At 52.1% G+C, this 26,238-nt stretch overlaps 10 protein-coding genes across 10 annotated transcripts; 6 read left to right on the plus strand and 4 right to left on the minus strand.

Annotated features, from left to right (window-relative positions):
- Window position 1: 1 nt before the first annotated feature.
- Window positions 2-1,447, minus strand: N7443_009051 (glycosyltransferase family 31 protein; the record flags this gene model as incomplete). The annotated part of the gene is made up of 1 exon (XM_056889107.1): window positions 2-1,447. One exon carries the CDS (start codon window positions 1,445-1,447, stop codon window positions 2-4), a length of 1,446 nt encoding a protein of 481 aa, XP_056738409.1.
- Window positions 1,448-3,861: 2,414 nt separating this feature from the next.
- On the plus strand, window positions 3,862-5,539 carry N7443_009052 (MFS transporter; the record flags this gene model as incomplete). The annotated part of the gene is made up of 6 exons (XM_056889108.1): window positions 3,862-3,939; window positions 3,998-4,018; window positions 4,073-4,130; window positions 4,197-4,855; window positions 4,916-5,018; window positions 5,067-5,539. Coding segments are annotated over 6 exons (1,392 nt in total), but the record flags the coding sequence as incomplete, so codon positions are not given.
- A 705-nt stretch (window positions 5,540-6,244) lies between these two features.
- On the plus strand, window positions 6,245-8,338 carry N7443_009053 (signal recognition particle subunit SRP72; the record flags this gene model as incomplete). Its single annotated transcript, XM_056889109.1, has 4 exons — window positions 6,245-6,565; window positions 6,625-6,889; window positions 6,940-7,084; window positions 7,135-8,338. 4 exons carry the CDS (start codon window positions 6,245-6,247, stop codon window positions 8,336-8,338), a joined length of 1,935 nt encoding a protein of 644 aa, XP_056738411.1.
- A 179-nt stretch (window positions 8,339-8,517) lies between these two features.
- Window positions 8,518-9,813, minus strand: N7443_009054 (Gfo/Idh/MocA family protein; the record flags this gene model as incomplete). Its single annotated transcript, XM_056889110.1, has 1 exon — window positions 8,518-9,813. The coding sequence occupies one exon, from the start codon at window positions 9,811-9,813 to the stop codon at window positions 8,518-8,520; it is 1,296 nt and encodes a 431-aa protein (XP_056738412.1).
- Window positions 9,814-10,801: 988 nt separating this feature from the next.
- rfeF (uncharacterized protein) lies at window positions 10,802-13,151 on the plus strand (the record flags this gene model as incomplete). The annotated part of the gene is made up of 8 exons (XM_056889111.1): window positions 10,802-10,807; window positions 10,896-10,923; window positions 10,979-11,054; window positions 11,116-11,172; window positions 11,270-11,666; window positions 11,754-12,618; window positions 12,677-12,744; window positions 12,795-13,151. The coding sequence occupies 8 exons, from the start codon at window positions 10,802-10,804 to the stop codon at window positions 13,149-13,151; spliced, it is 1,854 nt and encodes a 617-aa protein (XP_056738413.1).
- A 1,157-nt stretch (window positions 13,152-14,308) lies between these two features.
- N7443_009056 (aminophospholipid-translocating P4-type ATPase DNF3) lies at window positions 14,309-19,180 on the plus strand (the record flags this gene model as incomplete). The annotated part of the gene is made up of 1 exon (XM_056889112.1): window positions 14,309-19,180. One exon carries the CDS (start codon window positions 14,309-14,311, stop codon window positions 19,178-19,180), a length of 4,872 nt encoding a protein of 1,623 aa, XP_056738414.1.
- Window positions 19,181-20,264: 1,084 nt separating this feature from the next.
- Window positions 20,265-21,536, minus strand: N7443_009057 (uncharacterized protein; the record flags this gene model as incomplete). Its single annotated transcript, XM_056889113.1, has 3 exons — window positions 20,265-20,696; window positions 20,740-20,831; window positions 20,894-21,536. The coding sequence occupies 3 exons, from the start codon at window positions 21,534-21,536 to the stop codon at window positions 20,265-20,267; spliced, it is 1,167 nt and encodes a 388-aa protein (XP_056738415.1).
- Window positions 21,537-21,927: 391 nt separating this feature from the next.
- On the plus strand, window positions 21,928-22,938 carry N7443_009058 (uncharacterized protein; the record flags this gene model as incomplete). Its single annotated transcript, XM_056889114.1, has 2 exons — window positions 21,928-22,274; window positions 22,347-22,938. 2 exons carry the CDS (start codon window positions 21,928-21,930, stop codon window positions 22,936-22,938), a joined length of 939 nt encoding a protein of 312 aa, XP_056738416.1.
- Window positions 22,939-23,522: 584 nt separating this feature from the next.
- Window positions 23,523-23,990, minus strand: N7443_009059 (uncharacterized protein; the record flags this gene model as incomplete). Its single annotated transcript, XM_056889115.1, has 1 exon — window positions 23,523-23,990. The coding sequence occupies one exon, from the start codon at window positions 23,988-23,990 to the stop codon at window positions 23,523-23,525; it is 468 nt and encodes a 155-aa protein (XP_056738417.1).
- A 380-nt stretch (window positions 23,991-24,370) lies between these two features.
- N7443_009060 (uncharacterized protein) lies at window positions 24,371-25,082 on the plus strand (the record flags this gene model as incomplete). The annotated part of the gene is made up of 2 exons (XM_056889116.1): window positions 24,371-24,586; window positions 24,642-25,082. The coding sequence occupies 2 exons, from the start codon at window positions 24,371-24,373 to the stop codon at window positions 25,080-25,082; spliced, it is 657 nt and encodes a 218-aa protein (XP_056738418.1).
- Between the last annotated feature and the right edge of the window lie 1,156 nt (window positions 25,083-26,238).

A 26,238-nucleotide genomic window follows, 5' to 3' on the forward strand; every position in this document is an offset into this window, starting at 1 on the left:
ATTACCGCTTGCGCCATGACAATTCCAAAACTTCGTCGCCTAGGATCGAGTCCCGCTTGACATACCACTGAGTAACGTGGCCGTTCCCCTCGACCTTGGCATCCTGGAGAAGATAGCTTTCTTTCATTTCGTCCTTTCGGCGGAGAGGACCCAGCTCGTGAAGGTACGATTCCTGATTTGCGCCGTTGTGCGGCTCCCATGTCATTTCCATGGAAAGGTCACCCGACTCAGGCGGGAATCCGTACTTGACAACCGAGAACCCATTGGTTAGTAGGTAGCCATCGGAGAATTGCCATTGGCGCAGAAGGCAAGTGTCGCCGCACAGTTCTGAGATCACGCTAAGTTTGGGCATGTCGGCATTGAACCACGACTTCCAGTGGTGTACCGAGAGCGGGAGCTCGCGGCCTGACTCGAAGAATCCAGACGCATCTTTCATCAAGTCTAGCTGATGCAGGCGGTGGTCGATCGTCATGCGAGTTGTGGTGTACTGATAGATGCAGTTGGCGATACGGCGGTCGCCGGTGTATGTCATCTGTTCGCACTCGTCGTAGACGGTTGCCAGGTCGGATAGTAAGGGTCGCGAGAGGAAAACGCCAGCGCCTCCGAACGCGATGATTCCGAATACTGCAATCTGGGGTGTGCCTTCCGAGAGACCGCCGATGTACATCGGCTTGGTGTGGTCGTATTTAGCCAGGGCGTCCACTAGCGCGGACATGGAGGGGAAGAAGGTGTCGTCGTCGATAATGCACGCCCACTGTGTCTGCTCCCGCGTGTGCTCTTCCAAGAGGGGAATGAGCGCAAAGTAGCGGTGCAGGTAGTCATCCTCGGATTCGGTGATTAAAAGGTTGATTCCCAGGTTTTCCGCCTTGGCCCTCACATATGCGACCCCTTCCTTGGTCTCGTCGGGCTCAATCAGAGCGAATATGCGAGTGCGTGTGTACCCAGCCCAGTGGGCGAACTGGTCAAGCGAATCGTTTAATCTTCCAATTGAAGTGGCGACTCCGAAGTCGATGTGCGGAGCCACCGCCATCTTGGGCGGTTGGACCACCTGGACCTGCATGGGCGTCCTGACTGTGCAGCCATCCAGCGACTGCCCAGGCTCGGGCTCAGAGGCCGAAGGCTTCCACTTTGTATCCAGCAGCGGCTGCTTGATACCCTGGCGGATGGGGAGTGGGTCCGCAGTGAAGTCCAGAACCATCTCACGGCGGGTGTAGGCGACCAGCTTTCGCACGTCGAGGCGGTGCAGCATTTCGACGTCAAGGTCGCACTCGACGTTTGAGGAGATAGTCACGTTGGAGTAGGCGTGCATCGCATTGTAGCGAGGTGGGGAGGATGGCCAAAGCAAGGCGGCGAAACCAATGACGGCGACGGTGATGATGGCAAAGCGCATGATCTTCTTCCAGGCCCATGAGGCCGGAATAGACCCTTCCCTATTCTGGAACAGCATCGCGGCGGTTTGTATATTCCTCCTGATTCGGGAGTGGTGTCGGTCGTATTATAGAAGGTCAACGAATAGACATCCGCATTGCGGAGACGCTCTCCGAGGTCACACGAGCTGTTCGAGAAGCCGACCGGGAAAAGGAAGAATATGGACGGAGGGTGAGGGAAGAAAAAACGAAATCAGGTTCCAGAGAGGGACGGGAAGTCAAGGGACGATCATGGTTCCATGGATGCTCCAAGCGGCAAAGGCACAACTCTGTTAAGGGGTGACGTACAGTCACGTGTGCACGTTCTTTATCGCCTATTTCTCCTTGTTACGTGTTAAAGGGTAGCCGGTTGGGCTGAGTGTTTTATCACACCGGAGCCAATGGGATAATCTACCTGATTACGACGTCTCCCACCTCACTTGCACATAGACTCGGCGTTAAGAGATGTATAGCGCCCCGGATGTCTCCTCAACCCCGAGTGCCAAGACTCGCCACCAGGGCAGTTTCTCACTCGCCGTTTTCCCGTTGCGCGGCTCCACGTCCGCGCGTCCCTTGGCACTGGCCTCCGTCCATTTTGTAGTCTTTTGTTGAGATTCGATTTTGTAGTTTATTCCCCGTGCCGCTGAGACTCATTCCCTTCTGAGACATGGGAAATTCTCAGCGTCTGGTGTTCCCCCGTGCAGCACTCTTTCGGGTGATCTAGATGTCGATCAGCCCCTGTCGATGACTTGCTAGCTTGACTCACCGACTTCCAACTGGGTCCCGGGAGATGCTTAGTCCAGTTGAAGCTTCCTAAGCGGCCAAGCGGATCACCAATGGGCTTTCAGGGTCCAGCCTGAGTCCAGGAGTATTCTGGGGGCGTCCATTATTGTGCCCTAGGCAAATGGGCGCATTGGGGGCCAGGCCGCCCCAAATGCCCTTGAAGGAATGATAGGGCCTAGACTAGGCTTTTTGAGCCTATCTGACACCTGGACGATTGAGTGTTACACTGTAGCGAGGCTCCATCACTTGACGCAGGGGTGAACTTCGGCCCTGAGAAGCTTCGTTGTTCATAGCAGTAACATTTCATTCGGCTGCAGATACCGCAGGCTGGGTGCAGATATGTGCCACATAGTGGGACGGGAGAACTTACTGCTCACATTCCTACGCAGTCTATCTTGCGATGCTATTCATGTGGTGGTCCCAGGGCATACGATAGATTCCCCTTTCCAAGGGCTTACTTAAACTTTGGAAGAAATAATGTAGATTTTGTTTCAGTACTTTGGAATAGAAGATCGCAATTCGAGGCGAGTTTCAGTATCCATACTGCCTTTAAAGTGTTTCTTCAGGCGGAAGCATCCAATATTTACCTACCCGGATTTTGAGCAACGTCTGCGAAGATTCATAACGGTCGAGAAAAGTGACGCTGTGTTCAAATGATTCAATGCCCGGGCGCAGCTTTCAAGGACTTTGTCGCAAGTTAAACTATTGATCACCTCAGACCCCTATCGGCTGGTCGGGCTGACCTGTATTTTGAACTCAAGTTGTGTCTACTAGCTAGTAACGTCTCGGGTGTGGGCTAGCTGAAAAGTCCAGAATACACGAACCTGGAAATTATCCCAAGTTAGGTAGATGGGGGTAGTCGAAATGTGTTCAACGTGATTGCAAGGCAAAGTCCTTCTCGGAGGGCTTGACCTTTTTCTAGCTATATTCTAGAGTAAAAAAGATAGAAAACAGTTCAAAATGGCTCATAGAAATTTGTCCTCAAAGGCCTTATAAATTACAGTAAGTTGTCATTGTGTCATGCCAAGAGCACAGCTGTCGTCACAGCACATGGAGGATCAGGCAGCAAGCAAAGCCGAAAGGCCACAAGAGATCGAAGAAAATACCGCAATCGCGGGGCTCGAAAGAGACAGCGTAAGTATGCATGAAAGTGGCGAACATAAGAAACGCCTGCGGTCTGTGTCCGTTGGCAGATCCCGCTGCGAACACCTAGTCAACCCGTGTGATCTATCTAAGATGAAATGGATCGATTCCTCCTTCAAAAACCGAATCCATATGGACTGAGCCATTGGCGGTGTATTGACTGGCAAGATCGTGGGGTTCGGCTCTCAGCTACTCCATAGTTTGTGGAGATAGGTGTTCATGCATAGCTTAGCTTTTCAGCCGTGTATGTACTATGTGGACATCCTGCAGGAGCCTTGCAGGCTGAACCTACGGAGTCGTGTATTGCAAATACGATGGAAATTTCAAGAGAATTTGCAAGTGCTGGGATTGGGATCTCCTCTGCATATGCGGCGGTAATCACGTATTGTCTTTGGAGTGTCAGCACCTTTTTTTTTTCCCTTTTTCTCTTGCGAACTTCTCTTACTTTCTCCTCATTTGCTTGAGTCGGCGTTGATATTTTGTCATTATGAATCTGCAAAGGTTTCATTCATGGGCTAAGCCTGTAAGTGGGCGGCGCCCTTATTTGCTCGAGATGCGCTCGTCGCAAAAGTTCATTGTCGCGACTATCTCGCTGTCGATGTTTACGGTGTGTCTCGCGATAGTCAACTTTGCGCTTTCGCGATCTCAAAGCTAATATGTTCAAGGACACTTTTCTCTACGGAATGGTGTGTGATAATCGATCTTCAGTTATTCTTGCATAGAATCTAATGCGCAGGCAGATTATACCCTTAATGCCGACTGCCTTAATCACTCGCACCAGTATACCCTTCGAAGACCGTACGTGATCGTGACTAATTGCGCACATTGGGTGTTTATCGTACTAATTCAAGAGCAATTGAGCAGGTGAATTTTTTAACAGTATTTTGCTCGTTTCTGAAGCCGCAGCCAGTGTCGTTTGCGCCCCAGTCTTTGGGTACCTCCTTGACCGGTCGGAGACACGTCGGAAACTATATATCCTCGGGTTATTGCTGTTGTTGGTTTCAATGGCTTTACTCACATATGCGTTCTCAATTGCCTGCTACATAGCAGCACGAATACTCCAGGGTGCCGCTACGGCTATGGTCGCAGTAGCTGGATTTAGCATTGTTACCGATACGATTCAAAAGGCTCATCTGGGCTATATGCTTGGCTATATTGATGTCGGCCTTACATTGGGATTTGCCTCGGGCCCATTGCTAGGCGGGCTCATATACCATGCCGCTGGATATTATACGGTGTGTGGAGTTGCTTTCGGCCTGATTGGCATTGATCTCGTGTTGCGTCTGGCAGTCATTGAGAAAAAGACTGCGATGTATTGGCTTGAGCCGGAGGAAAACGAAAGGATGCCTGAACCTGTTATTCCAACACCTTGCTTGCACTATGACGCAATCCAGAAGAGCAATGAATCCCTGAAATCAAAACGTGGAATGTTTGCATTTTGGACGCTTCTTCAGCAGCCACGAATTTTGATCACTACATGGACATTTATCCTACAATCGCTTTTCAATTCTGCGTTGGACTCAGTGAGTCTTCCTCTACACAACCTCTGTTACTTGAATCCCTACTAATGTCAAGTTTGATAGACACTTCCCATTTTTGTAATGGATAGATTTCATTGGGATACTGCCGGTGCTGGGATGATATTCCTTCCAATGGTTGCCACGGTCTTATTGCAGCCATTTTGCGGTGAATTTTGTCTCTTGACCTTTTATGGGACTATGCTAAAATTTGCAGGGTTTCTTTCCGATCGACTCGGCGCCCGTATGGTTGCGACAACGGGGTTCATACTCATCGTCCCATCGTTGATATGTCTTCGGTTCGTGGAGATGAACACAATGCAGGACAAAACCCTCCTTTGCGTTCTACTCGCACTCTTCGGTACATTCAACAATGGAATCTCACCTTGTCTCTTAGTGGAGACGCAACAGGTGGTCGATGAGCTGGAGGAGGAAACCCCTGGAGTCTTTGGTGATAACGGAGCCACAGCGCAGGCCTTCAGTCTTCAGCAAATGGCTCAATTTACTGGAATGGTGATTGGCCCGATGATAGGAGGGTTTATTGACCACCGTTATGGGTGGAAAATGATGAACTTGTGTCTTGGCACACTGTCTGCAATCACGGCTGTCTTGACACTTCAGCTCTCAGGGCCCGAGCCAAATGGGGATCCAGAAGAGGATTATCAGGAACAGGAACCACTCCTGAGGTAATCGGTTGAGATGCAGATGTGAAAAAGACTTGAAATAAAGTAAAGGCATGCATATAGGTCTTGCAGTCATCTTGAATAGTTCCGTTATAATTGGTATATTCCAGCCAAGATGTGAATGTGGAATGGATTGTACAGCCTGACCAAGGAGAAGACCCTATCTTCATAGAATCGTCTAAGAAGGTACTTAATTGTTATATCGAAAGAAAAAAGAACATGTCCTACACTAGTAAAATTTGTAGAAAAAGGCTAGGAAGAACTTCGAGAGCAGTCTTTTAAGTCACTTCAATGAAGGACATGTCAATCTGTCTTTGATTGTACCTGAGAAATTTAAATGGCCTGACCAGCCTCTTAGCGGATTTCTTATTACTGGTCGTCTCCGAGAAGAAAATGCATGCCACAGCTTCAAATACTAAGAATACTTCATTGACCAGTAAGTATGATAACCAGATCTACGCCTTATAAATATGGCATGAAGATGGACATCACGTGACTAGATACGGCGGGCCATTCGACCCCGTGCGCAGGATTGCCCGATGGGGAAGGACAATTCCGCACACTCTGGCGTTGTGGAGGTGGATATCAACCTGGAGATCTCCCCGATTGTGACAATTGCACCGACTTCTAGTTTTTGAGGCCATCATACTCCGACCGAACTCACCGACCGCACACAAACCGTGCCCTCGACACTCTCCCCGCAACCCCCGCCATGGTTGCGCAGTCGCTGAGCTCGCTTTTGCAGCGGGCATCGATTGACGATCATGAGGAGGTCATTCAGTCCTGCAATGAAACCCTCGCCAAGTCTAAGACCGATATTCACGCCCAACACATCAAAGTCATCGCTTTATTAAAGCTCGATCGCTACGAGGATGCGCTGCGGGTGCTTGAGGCCGGAGGCGATGCCCTGAAGCAGCGGGCTGGGTTGGAACATGCATATGCATTGTACAAGTGTGCGAAGTTGGAGGAGGCTCTCGATGCTGTGACTCGCGCGGATCCTAGCCGCGGTGCCAGCCATTTGGAGGCTCAAGTGGTATGGTGGATTGTCTTTGCTTCGTCTCGTGACATGTGCTGATATTGAGTTTTGAACAGAGCTACCGCGCTGAGCAGTTCCGTCGGGCTGCAGAGATATACGAGAAACTTTCCCAGACTCCTAGCTCTGAGGATCACGACTTGAGCATCAACTCATGGGCCACCGATGCCCAGCTGCAGTGGAAGGGCGAGGCGGAATACGTGCGCCACGAGCGACCTTCGAGAGAGGATCTGGAGGCATTTGAAACGGCATACAATGCGGCTTGCTTGAATATTGCTAAGGGTGCCCTTCCGCAGGGCGAGGTGCTCCTCAACCGTGCGAAGAGTAGGGATCATCCTCAACGACCATCGGGATAAATGCTAACAGACTTGCAGACATTTGTCAGACATCAGAGGACCTTTCACCCGAGGACAGGGCCGCAGAGCTGCTCCCCATCTCTGTTCAATATTTATATGTGTTGATTCGGCAAGGAAAGACGGAGGAGGCCGAGGCGCTCCTCAAAGAGATCTCCGTGGATGCGTATGTCGAAGATAAAGACCATGAAATCCCAAGCTAACATATTAAACCAGCATCCAAGAACTTTCTACAAAAAAGGTCGCCCGTAACAACATTGTTCTGGCTCGTGAAGCCGCGGTCAACCCATTCATCCTCTACAAGGCCCTGCACGAAACCCCTGATGCTATCAACAACGACCGACTGTTCGATTTCCAAAACAATGCGCTGCTTGGCAACTCGCACGCAGCGGATCTCCTCGTGCAGAAATATGACGGCATGATCCGTTCAACAGCTAAGGTGCTCTCAAAGAGCCCTTACCCTTCTACCGAGGCCAGCGTTAACCTTCAATCCGTTTACAACGCTGCTGGCTATGCGCGCGGCGAAACCGGCCAGAAGGCCTTGAAGCAGATTCTCCCAGCCCTGGAAAGACGGCCTAAGGACCTTGGTCTCCTCCTGACCGTGGTCCAGCTCTACGTCAACGTTGGTAACACCACCTCCGCCATCACCGCCGTCGAGCGCTCCCTACGCAGCCTCGAAGAGTCCATCTCCGAAGCCGACCAGGATGCCCGCTTCAACCCAGGCTTGCTTAGCGTTCTCGTCTCTTTGTACCAGCGCGAAGGTCGGAAACTCCAGATCCAATCCACTTTGGCACAAGCAGCCGACTACTGGCGCAAGAAGCCTGAGCCTCCTGCCTCCCTCCTGCGCGCCGCCGCTACCTCCCTCCTCCACTCCGATGACTCCTCCGACTTGGCCACAGCCGGAGATCTGTTCCGCTCCCTGTACCAGCAAGACTCCAGTGACCGCGTCGCCATCGCCGGCTACGTAGCTTCCCAGGCTACACTGGACTATTCCCAGGTTGAATCGCAGCTCGACCGTCTTCCCGAGATCAGCGACCTCGTCGCCGGTGTTGACGTTTCTGCCTTGGAGTCCGCAGGCATTGCGCCCTCCGCCTCATCTGCTGCTGCGGCTGCGGCCGCATTCGCTGGTGCCCGTAAGCGTTCTGCCACGGACAAGGGCGACCACGCTACGAAACGTGTCCGCAAGTCTCGTCTGCCTAAGGATTACGATGAGTCCAAGAAGTCCGACCCCGAGCGCTGGCTTCCTCTGCGCGATCGATCCTCCTACAGACCCAAGGGAAGAAAGAACAAGCAGCGCGCCGCGGACCGTACCCAGGGTGGCGTTGTCAGCGAAAGGGCAGAGGAATCCCCTGCTCCGCAACAACAAAAGTCTGGAGGTGGAAACAACGCGAAGAAGAATAAGAAGAAGGGCAAGCGGTAGTGGTAGTGGAGTTCATTGCTGGATGGTAGAAATGAGTAGATTCCCGTCTGCATATCCCTATTACTGTTACATTTTCGCCGATCTCATCCACTTGTAAAGATTAAGAATTAATGGATCCTTGATCCTGGCTGCACTTTTCCTCCGTCCAGCAGAAGCATTTCAACATAAGTTATACTAGCTTAACCCAACGGGGTGCGAATGGTTCCACACTGCCGGTCATAGTGTCCGAAGATCATATGCAGCAGACGGAGATCACTCAGGGCGTCTTCTGGGGTTGTCTTCGCCTCTGGGCCGTTTCCACCCGTGAGATAGGAGTGCAGGGCGCGCAATTCACGATCATATGCTTCGTTGCAGGAACTCACGTACTCTGTTCTCTTGACGCGGGGACGAACGACACTAGGTGCGGTCTCGTTTCCGTTTCTATTGGTTGCATTTCCATTGCCATTGCCATTGCCATTTCCCATCTCCTCCCCACAATCAACCTCTTCAACAATGACCTTCACCGACCTCTCCTCCCCCGCCGCCTCCCCAGGATGCGGGAAGTCATAAACCACACTAAGCGTCTTCCTCGCCCCATAAACAGTAAGATGGGCATCACACCTTGGCAGCGTATCAACCCCAGCCTCATAGAGCAACGTAAACGGATTTCCATCACTACTCGAGTCATCCGTGTAATGGAAAACAGCAGAGTAGAACGGATCTGTAATCGATACACAGGAAACGGCGTCCGGGAAACCAAGCGACTCGCGCATCAATGATAGATCATGACATCCGAGACTACCAAGAAACTGGCAGAACGCGACCCGTTCAGGCGTGATGTCTCCATCCGAGCCGAAGATGTCGACAAGCAGGTTCTGGAATTGCGATTGGCTTGTACGTCCACTTACTTCGTTGCCGCTGGGGTCGTTCGATCCGTGTAATTCGTTGACTTTGTCAACGTACCCGTCTTTCGGGACGCGGAGAGGACCGGAGATATTGCGGCATCGCGCGTAATAAATCCGGGGGAGGGTAGCCAGTTCCTTTTTGAAGATGTCTGTGAAGCATGGTGCGTAGCGGCGGGCGCATCCGACGAAGACGCGAGGGGCGGAGGTGGTTTCGTCGGGTGAGCGGGCTAAGAGGCCTTTTTTGGTTGCGGCGCGGATTCGGCGGAGGGAGTCGATTGTCATTGATAGGGGAACTTCGACCATGACATGCTTTCCCGATTCGAGGGCGGCGATGGTGTATTTTTCATGGTGTTCGAAAGGGAAGAGGTTGAGGATGACATCTACTTGGGCGTTGGAGAGGATTTCTTCGGGGCTTGTGGTAATGCTGGGGATGGCAAAGAGCTTTTGACAGCTTTTGAGGGCCTCGGGGTTGCTGGATTGAAGGGCGATGATGGAGAAGTGGGATTTGAGGCTTATTAGTGTTGGGAGATAGGTTGTTTCGACAGCGTCGGTGGCGCCGAGAATGCCTATGCGGAGAACCGGGGTAGACATGGTGGCAAGTTTGAAGATGAAAGGAGGATGGATCGGGTGGGTTGAAGTGAAAGAGAGAGAGCTTTGGACTGGACCTTGACAAACTTCTGGGATGCGTGGCGAATGTAGAAGGGAATCAAGGGAGGATGCTCTTGATGGAGGGGATGGTAGGGGGTTATAATGGTGTAAGCAATAGAGGATTTTCTTAGGTATGGACGCTCTAGAAGTAAGGTAGCACCAAGAAGCACCTGTTTAAAAAGAAAGGAAGGACCAAGGAAGCTCCTGATGTCCAGGCTGTCCATTCCGCAAAACAGCAAACCGGTTCTGCCGTGACATCAGTCGCCTCTAATGCCACCCATTGTGCTAGAGTGAGACCTGGTTGGGCCCTGACGCATCCCCGGAAAGTTCCCATGGATCGGTTCAGAGCTCTAGGGAATCAGCGATTCTGAAGCCATCGACATGCGGCTGTAGTGTCGATCTGTATTACGCATATGAGGGTCATGGGGCAAAGCCTAGGTTGATAAGCAAGGACGGATATCTCAGTGGCGAGCAGGGGAGAACCTTGGAAGTCTTGTAAAGCAGATCAAGTATATACTGTAAATTTAATATCCAAGTCCAAAGAACAGAACGGAAGTATAGGAAGTGGTTTCCATTTGTTCTGGAAGGTGGATCTGGTGGGCCCCACAGGCACAAATTGATGAGCGGTGCATTCAGTACCTGTACATAAACAAACTACATCTTGCCTGACTATGTGACTATTCCAATACTCTAGTCATCGTCAGAATGTCCAAGGCTGTGTAGATGTACCAGGGCCGAGGTCAGGGTCACCCCCTCAGCCGGAGTAGCACATTCCCACGTTCACGTTCACGTTGACGCTCACGTATCCGTATCCACAGACACAGCCCTGCCAGGCATCAGAGTCTTTCCCCAATCTGGTGTGGCGTGTAATTGTCTGGCGTCATCGGTTTGTCCACTCGCTTTTTCTTCCTTAACTCTCTCCATCTACACAATGGGTGTAAGTATTTCATCAGTCATTTTCACTCTTTCACCCTTTTGCCTCTACCCCGCAATAAGCTGAGCTGACTCGACTTCCAAAACATCAGTTCGCCTCGAAGATAGCCGCTACCCAGAGTCAGAACTCGAACCCAAGCCAGAGTCAGAATCAGACCATGTCTAATACTGGTAGAACGGGCTCCTACCAAGGCGCACCCCCTGCGGGATACACTGGAGGCCCTCCGACTGCCCTGCAGCCTGGTGGATACGTAAGTCACCTGTTATCCTCGCGACGTCATGGTGGGACAATATTGTTGACACTCTCTGCAGCAACAGCCACAAGCGCAGTACCAGGCTTATCCAGGATCCCCTCCTCCTCAGGGATCGGTAAGCTTCCCTTGATACTGTTTTTGCATCCTTCTTTTTGGTCTTTGTTTTCCCTTGAATTGCCCCTCCATCGGTTCCCTCGGCCCCCCCCAACCAGCGTCGGACAACTCGAAACCATGTCAGGTCCCTATTACAACCAGGGTCATCCCCAGTACGGCGGCTCACCTGCTCAACCCTACCAGTCCTACAATACTCCTCCCCCCGGTGGTGCCTACAATAGGGCTCCGCCAGCTCCGCAGCAGCAACAGCCTTACCCCGCATCATCTCAGCAAGGCTATGCACGTCCTCCCCCACCGCCGCCTCAAGGTCAAGGTCAGCCCTACGGATCGGCACAATCGCCTTATCCTGGACAGCAGTCTCAGTCTCCGTACCCGACCCAACATTCACCCTACCCTGGACAGCAGCCACCCCAGTCGCCTTACCCGACTCAACAATCACCCTACCCTGGACAACAGCCGCCCCAGTCCCAGTATCCCGGACAGCAGCAGCCCTATGTACATTGAACCCCAAATGCCTCTGTGTTATGATTTTGCGTTGCTTCGTGATTTGTCAGTACCTGAATGTATGCTAACGATAAACAGGGCCAGGCACCTTACCCGAACCAGGGCGCTCCGTACCCCGGCGGACAAGGCCGTCCTGGACCTTCGCCAGGACCTCCTGGTGGCCAGTATGGTGCTCCCGGTGGCCCTCCGCCCCAGGCTGCTCCCGCCACTCCTCAGCAGCTCAATGCCTATCGCCAGTTGTTGATTAGCACCATCCAAGAGAAGAGCCTTGAGAGCTTCTACCCACCAGAGAGACTGAACCAACTCGTCCAAACCCTCGTCAATGATGCACCTGTCAAGCTGGCCAAGTTGACCAACGAATGGTCCGTCCCTATGGAAGTGGCCACCGATGTTATGAAGCTCGCTCTGTTCGACGTGATTCTCTACGTTGACGACAGTGGATCCATTGAGTTCGAAGAGAAGGGACTTCGCAAGGACCAGCTGAGACAGATCCTGGGTATCGTGGCCACTGCTGCTTCTACTTTTGACCAGGATGGAATCTCGGTCCGATTCATGAACAACCAGGAGCGCGGTGATGGCATTCGCAGTGCTATTGATGTCGAGAATCTGGTGTCTCGTGTGCGTTTCGCAGGATTGACCCCTCTGGGTACTGGCCTGAAGGACAAGGTCGTCGACCCCATGGTCGTGGGCCCTGCTCGCGCCAACCGCCTCGACAAGCCAGTCCTTATCATTACTATTACGGATGGACAGCCTGCAGGCGAGCCACACGGTGCTTTGCGCGACGTGATTCAACACGCCGTGAACGAGGTGTCGCGCACTCGGTATGGCCGCGGTGCTGTTTCCTTCCAGTTCACTCAGGTTGGCAATGACCAGCGTGCGCGTGAATTCTTGTCCGATTTGGACGAGGACCCTCAGATCGGACAGCTGATTGACTGCACTTCGAGTATGTTGCACTGTGCCCCGCGGAACACTTCGTGCGTGCTAACCTAACCATGCAATAGACTTTGAAGTTGAGCAAGATGAGATGTCCCGAGCTGTGCCTCCAGTGCATTTGACCCGCGAGCTTTGGGTAAGTTTTCATGATGCCTCCTGATGGACCTGAACTGATCGTCTCCACAGTGCGCGAAGCTCATGCTCGGAGCCATCGATTCGTCATACGACACCAAAGACGAGAAGGCCGCCGGACGATCCAACGCACCCCCACCCCAGCAAGGTGGCTACGGTGGATACGGTCAAGCACCACCTCAGGGACCGCCTGGAGGATACAATGCCCCAGCTGGTTACCCCCCGCAGCCCAGCTACCAGCAGGCTCCTCAACAGCCGCCTCAGCCCCCCTACCAGGGCAATAGCCGCGGCAACCCTGCGTATGGCCAAGGCCAAGCACCATATGGATATGGTGCTCCCTCGCCGCAACCTGGTGGAGCAGGCTATCCGCCTTACGGATCCCAGGGACAGGCGCCCCCACGCCGTTATTGATGGCAGTGACGTCACGGGCCCAATTCTCTCTTGTGTTTTCTGACGTTTTTTGATTCTTTTTCTATTTTTATTTTTTACCTTTTACCATATTAACAATCTCCACATATATCATGATAGATTGAAAGAAGTTAAGATGTGTTTCCGCTGCCAAGTCCCAAAGTTCCCAAATCGGACATCCGTAGGGGCTCCCGGGCCCCTGCAATCGCTCGAGCCAAATTACGGAGATGTCGCTAAGGGTTCCCAACACCGAGAACGGGAATCCGAATTTATGCTGCGACCGCCAGTTTGCTTACGCCAAGTAGGCATTCACGTACCATGTCCTATATCCTATGTCCTATGGACTGTGTACTGTGTACTGCGTAGGAGGTTGCCTAAATGCCTAAAATAAAATAGGGTTGCCACCAAAATGCACATGGAGAAAAGTCTGGGCCACGCCGAACGAGGAATGCAGCCGGTTGGCCCATAATTCTGGATGCCTGTTCACAGCCCTCTTAAACCCATGGATGCGGCAGGAGTACAAACGTATCTCCAAACTTTGATGGTGGCTGAGTGCCGTCGCAATCAGCCAGGGCCTGTGTGGTCCCTGGTCGTCGGTGGATGCAACCATCCACCGCCAGCCCACCATTGCGCGTGCAGTACTCCACACCCCCAGGAACGACGAGTCTGGACAACTGACAGACGACTCCAGTTTTCTCTCCTCTGGTTCCCTCAATTCTAATCTTAATTCTGTGTGTCTTGTCGCCTCCCCGTTTCGGGTTCCTGACGTTTTCGGTCTTGCCTACTTTCGGTGTTGCTCCGTTTCGACAACAACTTTCTTCTTTCGCTGGCAACTTGCGACTTTGCGACTTTGCGATTTTGAGATATCCTCTTCTCTATACACTCGCTCTACTCCGCGCCTGTTGAGTTATTACCCCTCACTTAGTCCTTGCGTTGGACCTACCTTCGTTTGCGATCTTCTGCACCACTCATTTGATCGGCGAACTCGCCGAACCATGTGGTGAGCGATAGAGAATGCCTCATCTTTCTTCGACCTCTTAAATCGATTATTTCGATCATCTTGAAGGAAGGAAGCCCAGGAAAGTCGATCGCAGATCTCGAGCGCAACGATCGACCGGGCGCCGCGCAGGCACGATCCGAAGCATTCAGCATTTTCCGCCATGTCCAACCAGAAGTACTCCTCCGATGACCAGCTCCCGGAGCAGCACGATGTCGCAGGGCGCCCCTCTCTCGCCTCGCGCTCCACGTCCGACTCTGGGCGGCGCGCCTCCCAACAGCATGTGCGATTTTCTACAGACCTCGACCGAGCCCCTGTCGAAGAACGACAGGCGGGCTGGGACCGACGCCCCAGCTCGCGTGGCTTGACCATCGATACGGCGCTGGCGCCTTCGACGCTTCAATCGCCTGCTAACTCGCCTACCTCCCCTCTTTCGCCCAATACTGCCCCCGGGGCAACGCTCTCTCCCCTCTCTCCGACCTCCCCCACGAGCCCTGAATCTGGGCGATCACGTTCGCGAAACCGTGGTTACTCCCTCCGCCGATCGATCTTCAATAGGAACATACAGACAACCGAACCAGATATTTTAGATGCAGAGCTGGGTGAAGCTAAGGGACCGAGCCCTGTGCTTGAAGATGGCCCAGCACCGGCTCCCATTGAGCCTGCCGTTATCAACGAGAAGAACGAATTGACCGTGACCTCGACTGCGACCGCCGAATCTCTCAAAGAAACTTCGACGTACCCTTCGACTGATTCTCCAGAGCGCGCTTTCAAAGACTACTATGTATCTGCACAGGACAAATGGGTGAAGAAGAAGGCTGCCACAGCGGCGATCTGCAACCGAGTTGAGGCTGTCATGACCTCTATGCAGAAGTTTATCTTGCGCATCAAGGATATCCCACCTACCCAGGACGGACGCCACATCGATTTGAACCCGTCATTAGTGGAGACATTGCTCGACGAGCGAACCGGCAAGGCCTATATCGCGAATTGGATCCGTTCGAGTCGCTACAGTTTCTGGAGTTTTTTCCCCCGGCAGCTATTTAACCAGTTCACCAAAATGGCCAACTTCTATTTTTTGATTGTGGCGATTCTGCAAATGGTACCCGGTCTGAGTACCACTGGAACCTACACAACCATTGTTCCACTTTTGATTTTCGTCGGTATCTCGATGGGTAAGGAAGGATTTGATGACTGGCGCCGCTATCGTCTGGACAAGGAAGAGAATAACCGATTTGCCTGCGTGCTTCGGTCTGGCGAGGACGGTAGGCAAGACTGGGTTGAGATCAAGTGGCAGGATATCCGAGTTGGAGATGTCATCAAACTCGGACGAGACGAGCCAGTTCCGGCTGATTTCGCCTTGCTGCATGCAAATGGGCCCAATGGCGTGGCCTATATCGAGACCATGGCCCTGGATGGAGAGACCAACCTGAAGAACAAGCAGCCGTGTCCGCCAGTTTCGAAGGCTTGCTCTACAGTCGAGGATATCACCAGTAACTCGCTTGAATTTGTTGTGGAGGACCCGAACCTGGATCTCTACAAGTTTGACGGCCATGTTACTGTCAACGCCCAGGAGAAGCTGCCCTTGACCAACAACGAAATCGTTTACCGAGGAAGTATTCTGCGCAACACCGACGAAGCGATCGGCATGGTGATTTACACTGGCGAAGAATGCAAGATCCGCATGAACGCCAACAAGAACCCACGTATCAAAAAGCCCACTCTGCAATCGAAGGTTAACCATGTTGTCATGCTGATCGTGGCTCTCGTGGTTATCCTGGCTGTTGTCTGCACAATCTGCTACAAGTACTGGGAGGAAAATGTGGGAAGCCACTCTTGGTACTTGACAGACGCGAGCGTTAGTTACGGCCCAGTCTTTACCTCGTTCCTCATCATGTTCAATACCATGATCCCCATCTCGCTCTATGTGAGTATGGAAATTGTCAAGGTTGTTCAGATGTTCCTGCTCAACGATATCGACATGTACGACCCCGAAACCAATACTCCTCTCGAGGCCCGCACATCCACAATCAACGAAGAGCTGGGCCAAATTAGCTACATATTCTCCGACAAGACTGGAACCTTAACAAACAACTCGATGCGTTTCCGGAAAATGAGCGTTGCTGGTACAGCGTGGTTGCATGATCTGGATCTTCAGGAAGAAGCCGCCCGTGAAGGCGACCACGCCAAGCTCATCCACAAGAAGCGTAATCTCAAGGGAAAGAAAGCTGTTGGCCGCAAGTCCACTGCGTCTGCGGCACGTATGCCCTCCGGGCCCCGACCTTCCAATATCTCTGCCAACCTCGAGGCCACGCGCCGCCTTCGTCATTCGCCGTACAAGACGACCGACATGCTCGAGTACATCCAGCGCAAGCCTTACACCGTTTTCGCGCGAAAGGCCAAGCTGTTCATCATGTCCATCGCCCTCTGCCACACTTGTATACCAGAGGAGGATGAGAATGGCAATGTTTCTTTCCAAGCAGCCTCGCCCGACGAGCTGGCTCTTGTTATGGCAGCCCAGGAACTCGGCTATCTGGTGATTGATCGCCAGGTGAAGACATTGACGATCCGCACCTACCCCAACGGCTCCGAAGAATCCGCTCAAGACGAAGTCTACCAAGTCATGGACGTAATTGAATTCTCCAGCGCCCGGAAGCGCATGTCAGTTGTGGTGCGCATGCCTGATCAGCGCATCTGTCTCTTCTGCAAGGGCGCCGATACCACTCTCATGCGTCTGTTTAAGAAGGCCGATCTGGCACAGGAGAAAGCCACCGAGATTGAGCGCCGTGTCAGCAAGCGCAAGGCTGCTGAAGCGAATCAGGTTATTCGTCGCAACAGCGAGTACCACAGCCGAAAGGACAGCGGTGTTCGTAGCAGTCTGAGTCGGCCTAGCTTCAACCGTCGCCGCTCTTCTGTCTCTGGGCATCATGCGTCGACTCTGCGCGAAAGTATCGATGTCTGGCTCCGCGATCGTGAGACGGATGGTGGTATACTCGACCGGAGGCCTGATAGCGAGTATTACAGCCCACGCCCGTCTGCACAGATGGGGCGGAACTCGACCGCAATCTCCGACTCTGGTAGCGAGACCAATGGCGAGGAAGACGAGGATCTGGTGGAAGAGGCTCTTGTTGTCAACGAGGCTGCCATCTTCGAGCGATGCTTCCAGCACCTGAATGACTTCGCTACTGAAGGACTGCGTACTTTGCTCTATGGTCACCGCTTCCTGGACGAGGCTACCTATAAGTCTTGGAAAACTGCGTATCACGAGGCGTCCACCAGTATCGTCGACCGACAGGAGAAGATCGAGCGCGTTGGCGAGGAAATCGAGCAGCAGCTCGAACTGACGGGTGCCACTGCCATTGAAGACAATTTGCAGAAGGGTGTTCCCGAAGCTATTGAAAAGCTGCGTCGTGCCAATATCAAGTTGTGGATGTTGACTGGTGACAAACGTGAGACTGCTATCAATGTTGGGCATTCTTGCCGTCTTGTGAAGGATTACTCAACATTGACCATTCTGGATCATGAGAATGGGGATGTCGAGGAGACTATTGTCCAGTTGACTTCTGATCTAACTTGCAACCGCGTGGCTCATTCTGTTGTGGTTGTTGATGGCCAGACTTTGTCGAAGATTGAAGCAGATGAGATTGTCATGAAACGATTCTTCCAACTCGCTATTCGTGTGGACTCCGTCATCTGCTGTCGAGCTAGTCCTAAGCAGAAGGCGTTCCTGGTGAAGTCTATTCGCACGCATGTGCAAGATGCCGTTACTCTTGCTATTGGTGATGGTGCCAATGATATTGCGATGATCCAGGAGGCGCATGTTGGGATTGGTATCGCCGGCAAGGAAGGTCTTCAGGCTGCGCGTATTTCGGATTACTCGATTGCGCAGTTTCGTTTCCTGCTGAAGCTGCTCCTTGTTCATGGACGGTGGAACTACATGCGGGCGTGCAAGTACACTCTTGGCACATTCTGGAAGGAAATGCTATTCTATCTCACTCAGGCGCTGTACCAGCGTTGGAATGGTTATACCGGAACCAGTTTGTACGAGTCTTGGAGTTTGAGTATGTTCAACACTCTCTTCACCTCGCTTGCTGTCATCTTTCTTGGTATCTTCACCAAAGACTTGGCCGCGTCGACCTTATTGGCTGTTCCTGAGTTGTACGCCCGAGGTCAGCGACACGGTGGATTCAATATCCGCTTGTGGCTGGGCTGGACGTTCATGGCAGCTTGTGAAGCCATGATCATCTTCTTCACAATGTACGGTCTCTACGGCATGTGCCAGATCAACCCAAGTGACATCGATACCTTCTCCCTGGGCCTCCTCACCTTTACAGCCTGTGTGGCGGTAATCAACATCAAGCTACAAGCCCTGGAAGTCCACAACAAGACCTACCTCTCCATCATCGTGATCATCATCTCCGTCGGTGGCTGGTTCCTCTGGAACATCATCCTCTCCGAGCGCTACAAGCTAAGCTCCGGCAAAGGCGTCTACGACGTCCCAGACAACTTCCTCCACCACGCCGGCGACAATCTCCTCTTCTGGGTGGTCCTTCTCATATCCATCGCCTCCGTCCTCCTCTTCGAACTCACCATGAGCACCCTCCGCGCCCTGTTCTTCCCGACAGACGTCGACATTTTCCAAGAGTACGAGCAAGACCTCGACATCCGCAAACGATTCGAAGAAGCCGCCGCTCCAGAACTCCAGCAAGGCTGGGACCGCGGAACCAAGAAATCCAGCTTCGAAATCGCGCGCGAAAACGCCGAAATGGATGTCCGCGAACGCCAGGTCCAAGAACTCCTCTCTCGCCCCCGCGTCATGACTGAGTCCAAACCCGTCACCCACGAAATTGAAATGGAAGGCTACTCCAGCGTCAGTGCCAGCGCTAGTAACGCCGGCAGTGCGCCGGAGCCAGCCCCCATCACGGACGCGGAACCAAGGTCTCCGGGTGACTCGTGTGCACCGAGGCGCTCGATTGAGATCCATGAATTGTTCAGTAAGGGCTTTGGGGCTATTCACAAGGGCCATCTGAAATGATCCATGGAACGTGTGTATAATATGTATACGTGGGTTGTTGCTCCCATTTCCTTCCTTTGTCATCTTGTCAGTCCCTCATAGCGTCTTTTTTGTGTTGCGTTTTACGATGCCGCCAAAAGGTGTTGGTGGGATTTTTGTTATTTTAACGTTCCTTTTCTTCATGCGTGCACAGTCTAGACAGACTAAGATACCCCGTCTATGGACGTCTGGTTCCTTGCTTTTTGTTGGGGTTCACCCTGGTACATATCATACTCTTGCTGTTCTATACAAGAAAGTTCGGTTTATTTTGCATATCGTTTTATACACCCATCAAAGAAGTAGTATACATGAGGAGAGTTGTAGCACTTAGAGAAGACAGTCATAGCAAATATCCACCCCATTCACCCCATCCACCCCAATCTGCAGCCTCAGAACTAAGCAGGCACATCAAAAGGCTAAAAGCCTTTAATCTCCCGTTCTTCAACCCTCTTTTCCCCCTCCTCCAACTCCGCCTCCAGTCTATATCAGGCTACATTGAAGACTATCGTCTGCCTAGAGAATCATCGTATGTAACGTATTGGGCTGTAATGCCCATGAGTCATTGTAAATTGCTGTACTAATCTATAAAAAGGTCTAGGGAGAGGTGGGGGGCACTTTCTTCCTTTACCCTCTGCAGTCTTCGCATCTACGTCTACCTCCTCTATAAGCAAAGCGTGTGCTAATTTATTGAATCAAAATATTGCTAGGCTGACAAGTTCTCGTTTGATTTTTCCTATAGATCCTACTCTGGCAAGCCGTATTTGATCAATTTGAGGGTCTCTCTATACCTAGCAACCCCCGGCCAAGTCAACGCAGACCGGCTAGGTGTTACGAACTCTGTAAAAGCCAGGTCTGTAAGGGGCCGTAGCTTACAAATAGGCCCTTGAGAGTCAGCTGAATTCCTATGAAATGCTCAATAGTTCTAATCCATGTGAAATGGCCAATTTCCTAGTAACTCCTAGACTTGTGGTATAAAATTCGCCGCACTCATCGAGCACAGGCTCTTATAAGTGACGGTCATTATCTGGCTTAATCGATTTTCTAGGCGTCATCTCTGTCTGAGACTCTATTTCTTTCGCTTAAAATTCTCGAAATCCAGTATACGACATGCGTCCCACATCACGTAGCCGGCTTTCCGTTCATCAGCGAAGAGCTTGCTCATAACAAAATCCAAGCCCCACAGGGTATGATCATCGGATAGATGCGCCTGACACCAAATCTCTGCCGGCCCGGAGTTGCCCAGATCTGGTAGGAAGAGGTCATGAGTCGAATAATCAGGGTCTTGCGTCATGTGTTGCAACTCTCTCATGTAGGCTGCACCAAACTGAGGGTGTCGAAGAGTGTGTCGTTCGTGTACATAGGACCTGATAAGATCCTCAAAAGCGATGCCAAGCATAAAACCTCTTCCCGGCTCCGTCTCGTCAACGAGTAAACGGGACCGGGCGTCGTATGTCGGTGCTGTGGTAAGCTTATAGACGTAACTTATACCGCGCGAGACCTATAAAGTTCAGTAGATCTCCTATTGGGGATTGCTCACTAACCAAAATAAAATTTTCTGGATTTTCATAGTCTGCTAATTCCAAACTGGCCGTCTTCATGGTACCCAAGCGGATACAATGTACGTCGTTGAAAGCTTTAGGTGAAGAATTCGGTCAGCTTCATTCCGATCTCTGTAATGTAGATTGGCACAGTTACCGGTGGAGACTTGTCTCAACAAATACTCATACACCGAGGCGAGCTGCTCGTTTATCCAAGGGTGAAATCCAACATATAACGGCCTTGACCATTGACGATCATAATCATTCGTGATAAAAAGGCCGTCACCCCAGAGACAACAGAAGAATTCAAAGAAATAAAAGGCACGTTGTACACGGTAAATCTCAGTAGGTGACGGTAGGGGCGGAGAGTGATCTAGCCTTCCTTCAATAGCCAGGGAGTCAAGGGCCGTAGATAGAAAATCGGTCGTAAACTTGTCAATAGCGCGATTTAGTTGGTGGAAGTATTTGTGCGCCTCTGCCAAATCAACAGTAGTCAGATATTCCCATGCTTCTTCGGGGGCAGTTCTTTGGCATTCGTCAAGGACCGCCCACGAGTCGTCTTCGTCGAAAACCTCAAGATCATTTCTACGGGTCTGCTTTTGCCATATAGTCACTGCAATGGGCCAAAGTCGAGGATCAATTTCGTTTCCCAGGACATGGCCAACAATACCAGGACATTCGCGCAGAGCCTCGGCCAGCAGACGGTGGCTAGACACTGCCGCGGAAAGATCCCCGATGTCGGATAGCTCTCGCAAAATGGAGATGCGCAACTCAACAGGGAGGGCAAGTATCCTGGCCATAGTTTGGAAACAGTCGGCGTGCGTAATCATACGCCCAGGAGAATATTGTTTTAGCCAACGACAGTAACGCTCGAACTTGGCTTTCCGGAAGTACCCCGCGTGGAACCGGGTGGATGAGCGGGAAGCTTGATCCCTGGAGCCGCAGGGGCTACCTATATCCGACCAAGAGTTTTGCAGCTCGCCAGCACAGACCCATGGAGACTCTACTAACACCGGCTAATTAGGTGTGCCGAATAGAATGGCAGGACCAGATTGAGGGGCAGCTCGTATTCGAACGGACTGGAGAAAGTGTAACTGGAGCCGCGTGAAGTGGCCCCCAATGGCCCCGACGATGATCATGCCTGTCCCCCTTTAATGATTTCTATCCTCTCATGACGCACACGCTGCCAGAATGACGACTGTCAAGTCCAATTTTGGTCCCTTGACCACCCGTTTTGAGCCGCCGCAGGACTGTTTCGATGAGAAATGGTACCAACATGATTCCAGTCGGCAGATGCTTCGCTGGGGCGCGGACTGCAACTCGGGGACAGTCGGCTTTGCCTCTTCGTGCTTTCCCCCAGGCTGGGTGGGGTTCTCAAGCAATGCCGACATCGCCTGGAAGGGTTTCTATCCAGGCTTGGGCTGTCCCTCGGGCTTCCAGTCTGCTGCAGCAGTTACGGGGTCCAAGTCAGGGAACGAACTCGTCACGTTTCTGACAGACCTGGGAGAATATGATGTTGCTACTGCTTGCTGTCCTTCGTAGGTTTGCGCTGGCATCTCCATCAAGCATGGACGTTGACAGAACAATGACCGGAGCTCACACAATTATAGAGGCTACTTCTTCGATGTACACGGGTGCGCCAAGCTCGATCCATCGTTCGGCCCAAAAACTCTCCTCACTACGTCTGGCGATAAGTGTGTTGAAACTACCTCATATCCATACAACGGAGTCCATGCCACCGGAGACACGAGCGCAACCTTTCGGGCGTTCCCCGTCGTGATCATCCAAGACATACGCTCTTCCACCACATTTCCTGCAGAAACCACTACAAGCAGCTCCTCTACAAATAGCTCCACCACAAGTAGCTCTAGTGGTAGCAACGGTGGGCTATCATCTGGCGCCAAGATTGCTATCGGAGTGTGCATCCCCGTCGTTGTGATAGGCATAGCGGTTGCTTGCTTCATCTTGTGGTGGCGGCGCAAACGGGCACGTTCAGGAGATGAGGTCTCACGACCAATTGAGTTACCTGGAGATAAGGTTGGGGGTATCTCCGAAATAGATTCTGGGGCTTCGCCCGATCCCGTCAAGAAGCAGGAGCTAGATGCGAGGAACGAAATCAGTTGGGGTGCAACTGGTGCTCCGGCTGAAATGCTAGCCGATTTACCTACTCACACAACCCGGGCGGAGCTCTCAGGTAATTAGGGAACTGTTGATATCGATGCCTTTTAGTAGATGTCAAATGAGAGTAGGCGATGGTCGCGTGTGCGTGAGGAAACTGAAACCAAGATGTAAAATACTGGAAGGAGGACCCTGCCAGATCGTTACGGGTGGAGAACAACGCGTGAAGAACAACGCGTGAAGAACAACGCGTGAATATTGAGAGAGGTAAATTGTTTTGGAATTCTAATGTAATTGAAACCTGTGGTACGGATTCGTTGATGGGGGTTGACGTCGGGGTGTTAGAATGGAGTCTGGCCGACTTGGGGCCAAACGCAGAGAATCTTTAGAACAGAAATATTTGAGCATATTCAACACCCATAGTATAGCATAAGTTGCTACATTTGGTACATGAGATACGCAGTACTTCTACTTCATAGACGGCAAGAATAACTGGCCAAGGGCTAAGGCTTTTTGTCAAAGTTGAGTGAACCCTTGTTCGGGTAATATTCAATTCATGTATATACATTCGTTATGCTCGGAGTCGGATATCCGAGACTTCCACCAATCTATTCTGCATTAGTTTCTCAAGTGAAAACGGTTACCAGCATACATACCCATGTCCAAGTTTAAAGTAGACCGATCACAATATCACCATAGATCTGAGCATCGAGGTCCAGACGGACCTTAGCGTGGAGGTTGAGGTGGATCCTGATGTTCAGACTTCCTTCTTTGCCCTCAGTGCCACCCTTGGTGGTCTCGTTGGGCATAGACAGACCAGTGCTGGGCAGGACATCGCCAACCTTGTTGGTAACATCGCCGAGCTCTTCCTCGGGACGGTTGCCCTTGCGGCCTCCCTTGGGCAGAGTATCGGTGAGGGAAGAAATACTAGGCGGAGGAGAGTTAGCGGAGGCTTCAGGCTCAGGAGATGGCGTGTGTCTGGGTGGATTCGGATTGGGGGGTGGCCTCGGCTTGTTCTTGGTCTTCTTCTTAGACATTGGTAATGAATGACTGGCGAAGTAGAAGAACCAAGTTACAATGGGCAGGTCAAGATGGGGGACGAGGAATTGGAAGATGTCAAGATACCTGTCGGCCATTGTGGACTGGGGGTTTTGTATGGTTGGGGCTGTCTAGGAGGCGAGTGGGGGACGAAGGGAAATAAGAAAGAGAATGGAGACTTTCGTCCTGAGCTATTTCAAGTTTTCCTTCAGCCGGGTAGGAGCTAGGAGAGGCATCGGAGATCTGCAAGTGCTGGGTCAATGGGTGAACCGACCCTTGTGTTCCTCGAGCTCGTTTTGTTTAGTTGCAGCAAAGTGATGCAACCCGTGGGGAGAAAAGTGGAGGAGCCCACTTAGATCATCTCCACTGCCATCTCTTCTCCGCCAGAGCTGAAAAGGCTGTATTTATCTGTTACAGGCTGGCCACAATACCTCTTCCTCACCCCTCCGAGATCGTACCTGCGCCCTCCCCCATCACAATGGTACTAGGGGTCGTCATGATTGCGGCCATGATGCCGACAATGATCGGTCTGAATGAAGCTACTCAAGGGAGTCGACAACAAGAGGAAGACCGATTGAGCAACAAGCGCAAGGCGCGCACCCACCTCGTGGCCACAGTGTCATTAAGCCAGGGCACGCAGGAGCAACGGCAGCAGATTCACAATGCCACGGTGCAAGTGGGTCGAGACGGGAAAGTAAGTCCATGACGCGAGTTTCGGAAGCTCGGACTAGAGCGCTAATGTGCTGCAGCTCTATATCACCAAAGAGCCAGCTTCCACCATGGTCCCATACAATGGCGGATTCTACACACATCCAGAATTCCCGCCCGATAATACATCCGGGCTAGTGACCATCAGTGGGGAGGAGTCTCCAACTCTCCGCTGGGTGTTCCTGGATGTGAACACGCATGAGCTGCGTTGGGGTGGGCGTCCCGATAGTGAGGGCCACGTATGTGGACCCTTCGACTGGTCCAAAGACGAGACGTACGTGACGTTGGAGGGCTGGGAGGGCTGGCTGGCTGTACGGCTGCCGGAGGATGACACCCAGGAACGTACAAATCAAGAGCTAGGGATCGACGAGGGGCGCGGAGTCTGGCGATTGTACTTTGATCATAATGACGACGGAGCTGATCTGCCACCCGGCGCTCAGGGACTTGAGATTCGGCTGAAGCGAGTGACGGCGCAGTCATGATACCCTTTGTGGAGATGTGTTATGATGATCATGGTTCTGTTTCACTGTATACAGTATGAAAGATTGGCCTCTACATAGCCAGTTCTAGGGGAATAATCGGTGATTACCGCCACAATTTTGCATGACAGGTTAAGACCTGTATCAATGGGCCGATCGCGCTAGATGTAGGACGAACAGTGGATCGAGCTAGCAGTCTTCCATCTCCACTGGGAGCAATGAGGTCCAATGATCTGGCGCCAGATCTGAAGCAGTTCGCGAGTGGTTTGCCCGGCTCCACTGGGCTTCCCTGCCGTCAAGTTGTGGACCTCCAACAGACTCCTCGGCTTCCCCGCTGTTCGCCTCTGCCGAAATCCTCACAACTTTCAGCTTGTCTCCCAGGGGCTGAGGGGTTGATTTCCAAGAAATGGTGTGGATGGTAAACAATTGATCCCCGGCTCCCAAGGTTCTGACTCCGCGGCCCGCAAAACCAAACTTTGGATCAAAACTTCGCCGAAGAACAGGTTCAATGTCATCTCACGGTGGCGTGCACAGCCAACCCCACTGAACTAGTTGCCCGTCTGAAGATTGACTCCACTGGCGATGCAGGCTGATGCAAAATAACGCAATGTCGGGCTCCGTGCTGCCGCAAACATCCAATAGGACCATTTAGGAGCTCGAATAGGGTGCGGTGGATAGGCATCCCTTCTCCACGGTGACTGCTGGGCTGGGACCGATGCGGTGGTCCGGGTACGTACTTTTGAGGGGCCGGGAGGTCTTCATTGCACGGCTGTAGCCACGGCCACGCCGCTCTGCAGCCCCGAGGTCCAGAACGTGCTTATCGTGCTAGATGAAGTTGCTCGGTGCAGACACCTCCACCTGGCCGTCATCGCACCTTACTGTTGCTTTAGTAGCCAAATCACGTGGTCATTTGTCGGGCACATCGAAGAATCCCAAGAGGTCTGAGACTATAACAAAAGAAAAAAGGGCACCTAACGGAACTTCCAGGGCCCGAATTGGTGGTTTCTTGACAGTATTTTCCCCTTGAGATTTGGACCTGGTCGCAACTTAGGCCTGTCTCGGCAACACTGGGGCTGTAACAGAAGTGGACCCTGTCAATGTCGAATGTCTTCATGAGGCAACATCCTTCTGGCCAGACTTCTACGGATGAGCAACTCTC

The sequence above is a fragment of the Penicillium atrosanguineum genome (genome assembly GCF_028827265.1).
Source record: "Penicillium atrosanguineum strain IBT 20685 chromosome Unknown utg000007l_segment0_segment0, whole genome shotgun sequence".
Lineage (NCBI taxonomy): Eukaryota > Fungi > Ascomycota > Eurotiomycetes > Eurotiales > Aspergillaceae > Penicillium > Penicillium atrosanguineum.